The sequence below is a fragment of the Coregonus clupeaformis genome, chromosome 9, assembly GCF_020615455.1.
Source record: "Coregonus clupeaformis isolate EN_2021a chromosome 9, ASM2061545v1, whole genome shotgun sequence".
In the NCBI taxonomy this organism is placed as follows: domain Eukaryota; kingdom Metazoa; phylum Chordata; class Actinopteri; order Salmoniformes; family Salmonidae; genus Coregonus; species Coregonus clupeaformis.
In genome coordinates this window covers 26,917,124-26,927,124 of record NC_059200.1, presented here as the reverse complement: position 1 = coordinate 26,927,124, position 10,001 = coordinate 26,917,124, and the positions used below count along the sequence as shown (strand labels likewise).

Genomic DNA, 10,001 nt, shown 5'->3' with positions numbered 1-10,001 from the left:
ATTCCTCACCGTTCTCATGATCATTGCAACTCCACGAGGTGAGATCTTGCATGGAGTCCCAGGCCGAGGGAGATTGACAGGTCTTTTGTGTTTCTTCCATTTGCGAATAATCGCACCAACTATTGTCACCAAGCTGCTTGGCGATGGTCTTGTAGCCCATTCCAGCCTTGTGTAGGTCTACAATCTTGTCCCTGACATCCTTGGAGAGCTCTTTGGTCTTGGCCATGGTGGAGAGTTTGGAATCTGATTGATTGATTGCTTCTGTGGACAGGTGTCTTTTATACAGGTAACAAGCTGAGATTAGGAGCACTCCCTTTAAGAGTGTGCTCCTAATCTCAGCTCGTTACCTTTATAAAAGACACCTGGGAGCCCGAAATCTTTCTGATTGAGAGGGGGTCAAATACTTATTTCCCTCATTAAAATGCAAATCAATTTATAACATTTTCGACATGCGTTTTTCTGGATTTTGTTGTTGTTATTCGGTCTCTCACTGTTCAAATAAATCTACCACTAAAATTAGACTGATCATTTCTTTGTCAGTGGGCAAACTTACAAAATCAGCAGGGGATCAAATACTGCACTTGAAGAAACTTTCAAAGTTCTTCACATTTTCTGTATTGACTGACCTTCATGTCTTGAAGTAATGATGGACTGTATTTTCTCTTTGCTTATTTGAGCTGTTCTTGCCATAATATGGACTTGGTCTTTTACCAAATAGGGCTATCTTCTGTATACACCCCCCCCAACCAACCCCAACCCCAACCCCACTCAAGGACATTCAGAGACTTGTCACGAAGCCACTCCTGCGTTGTCTTGGCTGTGTGCTTAGGGTCATTGTCCTGTTGGAAGGTGAACCTTCAACCCCAGTCTGAGGTCCTGAGCGGCTTCTCTCTCTGTTCCGGCTTCTTCACCTGCGGGATCATCTGAGTGGGGAGGGTGGGGATGCTGAGGAGTATTTCTGTCTGTAATAAAGCCCTTTTGTGGGGAAAAACTCATTCTGATTGGCTGATCTCCCGCCCAGTCATGTGAAATCCATAGATTAGAGCCTAAGGAATTTAATTCAATTGACTGAATTACTTATATGAACTGTAACTCAGTAAAACCATTGAAATTGTTGCGTTTATATATGTTTTCATTATAGATAGATGACACTCACGTAAACTGGGGTTTATGTTTCAGCACTTTATCACAATACAACAGTCCAATAAAAAGACTACTAACAATGGAACAGCTCTTTATCATCTCATTGGTCTGAAATGCATGTCTTGTTAGCCATTACAACCATACAGTACATACAGCAGGGCTCTCTACGCTGACCTTTTTTTACAACGAGCATGTGTGCGCCTAAGTTGAAAAATGTAGGCCCACACAAATAAACTAAAGGCGCACAATGAAAAATATTTGAAGTATTAAAGCTAGAATCCTTAATTTTTCTAGGTGCACTGGTGCGCCTAAATTAAAATTCTAGGTCACACAGCAAAACATTTAGGCGCATATGCGAGTAAAATGGTTGCACTGTACAGCCCTAACGTACAGTACTCTGTAATATACTTAACTTGTAAATTTACATTTTTGTCATTTAGCAGACGCTCTTATCCATAGCGACTCACAGGAGCAATTAGGGTTAAGTGTCTTGCTCAAGGGCACATCGGTAGATTTTTCACCAATCAGCTTGGGCATTCGAACCAGTGACCTTTCGGTCACTGTCCGAATGCTCTTAACCGCTAGCCGACCTGCCGCCCATGTTATATTACAAACATACTCTGTAAAACATACATGGATGTATAAAATGAAATACCCTAAGTAAAATAATAATTATATATTAATAATAACATATCCATTCAGCACAAAAATAATACATACCATCTAATCTAAAATGATAGACAGATGTAAGATTAATTATCTTTACAGACTATCAAGTAAAACATCTTCATAAAGACCGAAAATGGATATAAATACAGCGTGACAACAGCAGGGTTTTTGAAGGGATTATGACAGCAATCTCATATGTTGACACACATTAAGAAGGTAACATCTAGCATAACATCAGAGGAGTGTAGTCGTCATGTAATACTACCCATCTGTTTGTTCCAAGGTTTACAGAAATGGCTTTTGGGGTCTTCATCGTCATTGTAATCACCACCACCACCACCACCATCCTAATACTAAATGCAAATCCTGGAGATTCAAGTACAGGGTTGAAGGTGATTAAAATCTTTCTTTGTGCAGAAAGAAGAATGTCTCCAAACAGAATCTCACACACACCTGTTTAAGACCGCTACTAAATCCATGTAAGATATTACTACTAGAAGGTCATGAGACATGTAGAGTTAGTGGGTTAGTAGGTAAACAAACACTGGTTTATTCTGGATTGGAAACAACCACCTTGGAGCGGACACACACAGTATGTGATTGACTCAAGACAGATATAGTCACTAGCGCCACCATTAGAAATGTCCACCAAGAGAAGATCCTACTCATCGCTTTTAACTACTGGACACACACACACACACACACACACACTATGTGATTGCATCAAGACATTGATACGTGATATATGGATTATGACCGTGAGATTTGGTGATTGTATTGGAGTTCAGTTACAGGTTGTGTGATTGGTTGTTTGGTTGATTGATTGGTTAGTGGGATTTCTCTAGTCTAGTATAACAGCTCTTGATAAAGGGTCCAATCAGGTGGGTGAAATACAGCGATCTATAAAGTGCACAAGTTGCTGGACGTCAGCTAGCTAGCAAGCCGAGGATAATTACTTTGTATATAGGACAACCTCTGAACTTACAGACAGTCTAAAGCAGAGGTTACTGCCTATATAGGGAATAAGGACTCGTATCAGACAGGTCCCAAGTCTTCAGTATGTGATAATACTGCAACCAGGTCTTTAGTATGGGATCTGGTTCTGGTAATACTGAAGCATATCATAGGTCTTGCTCCTGAGGAAAGACAGACAGAGAAAACAGACAGTTAGCATGTATAGCATGTGTATATAGACAGTTAGTCAGCATTATGGATGTTTCCTGTGGCTGAGTTGGGGCCATAGGCGTCAAGAAAGGAGCTAGAGACGAATGGGGGCGGGGCCATAGTGAGGAAAGGAGGTCAAATGGAACAGGGCCAGTGGTGTTACCTGCTGCTGAGAAAGCAGCTCTGGATGACCTTGATGATGAAAGCAGCCGCCTCCTTCTCACTCATACTGGGGTTGAATCGCTGCCTGTGAACACAAACAGACATGGTCAGAAATGTTCACGAGACTTGGCACGACGTAATCTGTGCTCCCATGTGGTTTACTGATGTACTGACTTGAGCAGTTTGATGGTCTGTCCTCTGAAGCATGGTAGTCCAGTGTCCAGCATCAGAGTGACTAGAGACACCACTGCATCCATGTAGGGCCTGACGGAGAGGAGAAACAAAAATCAGCTAAACCCACAGAAAGACAGTTTAGATGCAAATTAGATTGAGACACACACCAACCACAACCCCCCACACACACTCTTACCTGACAGCCAGGTATCCCCTGACACACATCTCCATGAACCATTTGAAGGGTGTGGCCTCCATCTTGCCTCCCATGATCATCACCATCTCATCAGTCAGCTTGATGTCTGGCTCCCAGCCCAGGTTACCACCAGGAGAACTCTCAAACATGAAGCCAAAGTCTGAAAGCAGATGCTGTTTTAGACAATTCATATAAATTAAATTAATATATTTATTGTCACAAAGAGATAAAGCTTTCCACCCTTGCTGTATTAAATGAATGATTGTGTGGATGATGTTTTGGATGAGGTTAAGGATGGTTGTTTTCCCATGTGGATTATGTTTTGGATGAGATTAAGGATGATTGATTGTGTACCAATGTGGATGATGTTATGGATGATTTTGTACCTATGTGGATAAGGTGTCCCTTGCTGTCCAGCATGATGTTCCCGTTGTGTCTATCTTTGATTTGCAGTAGGAAGAGCAGCAGGCTGTAAGCAGCCATACTACGGATGAAGTTATACCTCGCCTGGAGAGGAGGGAAAGAGAGAGGAAGAGATTAGGTAGCACCTTTTATAAACAATTTATAAAGTAAAATAGTTGAAGTATGTTTATTAAGGCAACAGGTCCATTTTAATTACATACTGTATGTACTCAAGAGTATTTATATATTTTTTATAATCCTGAATTCCAGATTAATGAAGAATAATGGCACAGACGAGGCTCAGGTCAGCGGTCAGAGTTTAGTGGTCGTAGGACAGCCCAGTCATCTCACCTTCTGGAAGGCCAGAGTGGACTCATCTCCATACTGGTTTCTGAAGTAGTCATACATCCCAAAGTCTGTCTGTCTGCCCAGTTGGTCACGGGATTTACAGTCTGGGATACACTCGATCACACCACACTGGACACAGAGACAGGGAAACCATTACTGTGATGCTACACTGCACAGAATAACAAGACAAAGGTCAAGGTTTAATAAAGATTAGGGTGCAGGGGTTAGGGCAGAGGACGGAAACAGGCGGCCCATGGGCCAAAACTGGGCCGCAAGTAATTTTGCCCCCTCCAAAAAAATAATTTTGTGGGAATTTTAGTTTTTGGTTAAATAAAATACTACAATCACCAAGACAGTCGTGAAGAGGGCACGACAACACCTATTCCCGCCCAGGAGACTGAAAAGATTTGGCATGGGTCCTCAGATCCTCAAAATGTTCTACAGCTGCACCATTGGGAGCATCCTGACTGGTTGCATCACTGCCTGGTATGGCAACTGCTCGGCCTCCGACCGCAATGCACTACAGAGGGTAGTGTGTACGGCCCTGTACATCACAGGGGCCAAGCTTCCTGCCATCCAAGACCTCTATACCAGGCGGTGTCAGAGGAAGGCCCTAAAAATTGTCAAAGCCTCCAGCCACCCTAGTCATAGACTGTTCTCTCTGCTACCGCACGGCAAGCGGTACCGGAGAGCAAAGTCTAGGTCCAAAAGACTCCTGAACAGCTAATCAAATGGCTATTTTATTTGAATTCAGCTAAAAATGTGTTACATTTTTAAAATCTGTTCCCAAGTATTCCTACAAATAAAAAAAAAGAGACATGTCTCAATGTAATCAAGGTATGAAATGATTGTATTTGGAAATATAATCTCTATTTGGGCTTAGTTGTGGTCAATTTGCAGTCTACAAATTATTATTTTCCGTCCCCCTGAACCATCCACTCCGACAAAAATCGGCCTGCGACTGAATCTAGCTGTCTAGCCCTGGTGTAGGGGATAAGTCTACATACCCCAGGGGCTGTAGCCACCACTCTGTATGGAAACACAAACAGGTCCAGTCCCACCAGCTGGAAGATGTTCTTAAACAGACCAATGATCTGGAGAGCCAGCATGTCCTGGGGGGAAAGAAAGAGACAGAGAGGAAAATAAAATACAAAAAAAATGCTGATTGAAAAAGAAAATAGTTTATAAGTGCTGAGTATGTCAAATCTGCTTGTGGCGTGTGCCTATGTTGGTCTATCTCTCCTACCTGTCTGCAGTCGTCTCCCACTTTAAAGATGGCGGCCTGCCAGACGATCCTGCGAGCTACGTCTTCGCCCGGCTCCACGTCCTGGGAGTCAGTCTGACAACGCAGACCCTCTTTCTCCAGCTCACTGACCCCACAACGCTTCACCTTAAACTTAGCCAGGTATGGGGCCTTGGCAGCACTGGGAGAGACCAGAGACAGCAGTCAGCAGTCAGATATAGATCCTGTGATAGCATAAGAAAGGAATAGATATCCACACACCATTGAATGTTCCTGTATACTTTATTGCAACGTTTCAACTGGAAGGTCTTTGTCAGGCATGAAATCAATCAATCAATCAATCAAATGAATAAAATCAGTGAGTGAGTACCTCTGCAAGGGTGTTCCAGACTTGTAGTCGATGTCCAGTACAATGGCCTCTGGGTTACTGGGCAGGTAGCAGCCTGGAGGATAGCCACCGGGGGGGGGGGAGACAGAGACGGACAGTCAGACGCACAGAGACAGACAGTCAGACGCACAGAGACAGACAGTCAGATGCACAGAGACAGACAGTCAGACGCACAGAGACAGACAGTCAGATGCACAGAGACAGACAGTCAGACGCACAGAGACAGACAGTCAGATGCACAGAGACAGACAGTCAGACGCACAGAGACAGACAGTCAGATGCACAGAGACAGACAGTCAGACGCACAGAGACAGACGCACAGAGACAGACAGTCAGACGCACAGAGACAGACAGTCAGACGCACAGAGACAGACAGTCAGACGCACAGAGACAGACAGTCAGACACACAGAGACAGACAGTCAGACGCACAGAGACAGACAGTCAGACGCACAGAGACAGACAGTCAGACACACAGAGACAGACAGTCAGACGCACAGAGACAGACAGTCAGACGCACAGAGACAGACAGTCAGACACACAGAGACAGACAGTCAGACGCACAGAGACAGACAGTCAGACGCACAGAGACAGACAGTCAGACACACAGAGACAGACAGTCAGACGCACAGAGACAGACAGTCAGACGCACAGAGACAGACAGTCAGACGCACACAGATGGACACTACACTGTGACTACTGCTTCCACATAGCACAATGACAGATACAGGAAAACTGCTTACAAAGGTCAAAACACCTAGGTCAAAACTATTCACACTTACAATACACCTCACTGTAATCAAACATGCACCCGCACAGACATAACAGACCTAGCAACATGGACGTCTCCTAGCTGTTGTTACCTTGCTGGACTTTGATGTCAGACAGAGCTTTGAGACACGCCCTCTTCCTCTCATCTCCCTTTGGGGTGGGCCTAATAAAACACCAACACTTCAATATCAAGAAACTAATTGGTTAACAGTAGTGGACTATATAGGGAATGGGGTGCAATTTCAGATTAGATTTACCCCAATAGGTGTTAGTCTTACTTGATGATGGCGGATACGTTGGTGATTTTATCGAAGAAGTCAAACTCTCTCTGGAAGAAGTCTTTAGCTGCACCAGACTGAGCGCCTATTATCTCCTCAACCATCTCCTCCAACAGATCCCCGATGTCAGCTACACACAGACAGAGACAGAGACAGAGAAAGAGAGACAGAGAGAGACAGAGAGAGACAGAGAGAGACAGAGAGAGACAGAAAGAGACAGAAAGAGACAGAAAGAGACAGAGAGAGAGAGAGAGAGGGGTGTGTGATTGCGCACGCAAGTAAGTGTGAGTGAGTATAAGTGTGTGTGTATGTGTGTCTCACGGTCTTTATGGTGTGCCTCCTCGTCCAGGTAGATGTTAGTCTTCATGTTCCAGATGAACTGGTGGGCCAACAGCTGAGACGTCTGGGCCGCCCACAGGATGTACTCTCTCACATAGCCCATCTGCCAATCAAACACACACACACACGTTTGTTTTACTATCCTTGTGGGGACCAAACAATTGATTCCCATTCTAAAAACCTATTTTTCCTTACCCCTAAACCTTAAGCTAACCCTGCCCTAAACCTAACCCCTAAAATATAATTTTTCCTAGAGGGAAACATCCCCACCTGTCCAAATGTTTCTTGTTTTACTATCCTTGTTAGGACTTTTGGTCTCCACAAGGATAGTAAAACCAAACACACACAAACGGTAATGTAGAAATGCAGCAGTTAGTTAAATTTAGTGTCACTCACCTTGTCATAGCGCAGGGCCTGAACAATCTGAGGAATGTAGAACAGGATGGCATCCTAGAGATTGAGATGGATTAGTGACGGTATAGTGTGTGTGTGTGTGTTTCGTACCAGAGGAAACGTCCGTAGTGTGTGTGTGTGTCGTACCGGAGGAAAGGACCGTAGTACTTTGACCCCGTACTGAGCGGTGAGGGGGTGCGGGGGGTACATGGAGGAGAAGTAGGACAGGCCGGTGGGAGGGTCAGCAGGAGCCCAACACAAGATATGGCTCAGCTCTGGAGAATCTGCATCAATGGTGTGCCACGTCACCAGGAACTGGTTGTTGTGGAAATTGACAAAGCACTTTCAATTAGAAACACCATCACTTTTAAGCCTGAACCTTGTGGCTCTGACATAAAGAAACATGCATTTCATAAAAAATCTGATGTATCATAAGCATTGGCCACTCCTGTGTAGCAGATAACCTGTAGTTCAGCAGTGACTCACCTTGACGGCCTCAGGTACGTCGCTAACCGCTCCAGGGTCCAGCCTCACTAGCCGGGTCACCTCTGCCACGATCACATCGTTCTTAAACCTGAACACACAGATACGAGAGGGTAAACCCAAACGCCGCAATCGCATCGTTCTTAAACATGACAACAAAAGTTATTATTGAGGTGGAACCAATCCAAAGCTTTTCCAACAATGTTTCTAACCAGGGTGTATGTGGTGGCGTGGGAGACTGTGTGTATACCTGGCAGGTAGCTGCATAGCCAGGTAAGGAGCTATACTCCAGGCCAGGTTGACGTTGTCTTTCCACTGTTTCTCACTGAGGCTGATGTACTTGGACCTCCAGTTGGCGATGCTGGTCTCCACTGACTGTTCTGTAGCGATGGCCAACTCCTGGGTGCACAGAGGGTTGTACCACGTAGTCAACCGCTCGATCTCACTGGCCTAGAGAGGGGGGAGAGAGAGAGAGAGAGAGAGAGAGAGAGAGAGAGAGAGAGAGAGAGAGAGAGAGAGAGAGAGAGAGAGAGAGAGAGAGAGAGAGAGAGAGAGAGAGAGAGGGAAAGAACATCAGTCCAAGCAACAAAATGGACGGTTCTGAGAATGTAGACTAACAGTAATTGAATAGCAAGGAGGGAGAGTCAATGGAAATATCTTTGTCAAGGTCTCCAGAATGTCTAAAAAAATGAAACCTTCCACAGTAAAAATCCCCCCTCTAGGTCTCACCAGTAAGGCCAGTAGCAGGGTCCGGCGCTTCATGTAGTACTTATGGAGCTGAGTCCCTCTGTTACTCTTCTTAGACATCCCTGGGGACAGAAAGGACATGGTCAGATCTCTGTGTGCGTGTGTGAGTGCATTGCGTCTGTCCGTGGGCGTGTTGTGTCTGTCCGTGTGTGTTGTGTTACCTGACTTTTTGGAGGCGGTGGACATGCCAGAGGACAGAGGGTAGGTGTTGATCCAGCCACTCTGACCACTCTGCTGGGAGCGGGAGCTGGAGTCATGAGACATGGTGTTCCTGGGGTCCTGGGCCGTCATCACCGACAGACTGTTCAACGACGGGTCCTGGTTGTCTACACACACACACACACACACACACACACACACACACACACAGGGATACTCAGCAGGCTGAGACACACACTCCCTAACTCTTTCTATCCCTCATTATTTGGGTTTACTGACTATGTGATCTAATCAGGAAAAATTCAGGTCCTTCATTTAACTCTATCCGTTATCTCTTTATCTCTCCCTCTCTCGCTTTCTATCAACTAACTCAACTATCTCCATCTCTTTCTGCAATTATGTCTGTCCATCTAACTCAGAATACCTTCACATTCTCTCTCTCTCTCTGCATTAATCTAAATAAACACTGGCAGGCATCTCTCTCTACATCGCTTAATGCATTCATTCTAGTCTAGATCAACAATGTCATGCATCTATTTCTTTCTCTTTCCCTCAATGCATTAATTTACTCCAAATCGAGACCGACATGCATCACCATCCATATGAACAAGACATTGTGAACCGGAGGAAAATATAAATGAGGTAGTGAGCATTGTCTCAGCATTCGATGAAGAGGGGGGAGTTTTTGAAGTGCGATATGATGAGGTTTATAGCGTTATCCCTGTCTTATATGAGATGGCCATGCGTTGTTCACACAGGTGGTAGAATTTACCCATAACCACTGATACAGGGTCAGATGTTATTTCACCCACCTAATGGTAAATGGTTACCATTGAGGGTAGAGTAATCTGATCCTAGATCTGTGGTTAAGGCTAGTTTCTACCTGGTGCAATCCGATGTGTTATGAGTGAGATCATGTTGTTCTCGGGGTCGCCAGGGACGGA

General features: G+C 44.8%; 1 protein-coding gene across 6 annotated transcripts in view; it reads right to left on the bottom strand.

Moving 5' to 3' along the window:
• Positions 1-1,174: 1,174 nt before the first annotated feature.
• Positions 1,175-10,001, bottom strand: part of LOC121573881 (phosphatidylinositol 4-kinase alpha) — a 33,287-nt gene continuing 24,460 nt past the window's right edge. For 2 of the 6 annotated variants that reach the window (XM_041886249.1, XM_041886250.1), the window contains exons 34-51: positions 9,060-9,224; positions 8,881-8,960; positions 8,402-8,601; positions 8,155-8,242; positions 7,816-7,983; positions 7,672-7,725; positions 7,258-7,378; positions 6,937-7,066; positions 6,751-6,821; positions 5,872-5,944; positions 5,505-5,682; positions 5,266-5,370; positions 4,262-4,387; positions 3,895-4,015; positions 3,509-3,668; positions 3,313-3,402; positions 3,140-3,223; positions 1,175-2,948 (exon numbers count right to left, since the gene is read on the bottom strand). In XM_041886249.1, the coding sequence (XP_041742183.1) occupies positions 2,897-2,948; positions 3,140-3,223; positions 3,313-3,402; positions 3,509-3,668; positions 3,895-4,015; positions 4,262-4,387; positions 5,266-5,370; positions 5,505-5,682; positions 5,872-5,944; positions 6,751-6,821; positions 6,937-7,066; positions 7,258-7,378; positions 7,672-7,725; positions 7,816-7,983; positions 8,155-8,242; positions 8,402-8,601; positions 8,881-8,960; positions 9,060-9,224 (2,066 nt within the window). In that variant the 3' untranslated portion in view covers positions 1,175-2,896. Of the gene's footprint in view, positions 2,949-3,139; positions 3,224-3,312; positions 3,403-3,508; positions 3,669-3,894; positions 4,016-4,261; positions 4,388-5,265; positions 5,371-5,504; positions 5,726-5,871; positions 5,945-6,750; positions 6,822-6,915; positions 7,067-7,257; positions 7,379-7,671; positions 7,726-7,815; positions 7,984-8,154; positions 8,243-8,401; positions 8,602-8,880; positions 8,961-9,059; positions 9,225-10,001 lie in introns of those variants that run through there. The other 4 variants (XR_006002104.1, XM_041886251.1, XM_041886252.2 and 1 more) reach the window with 4 other exon arrangements.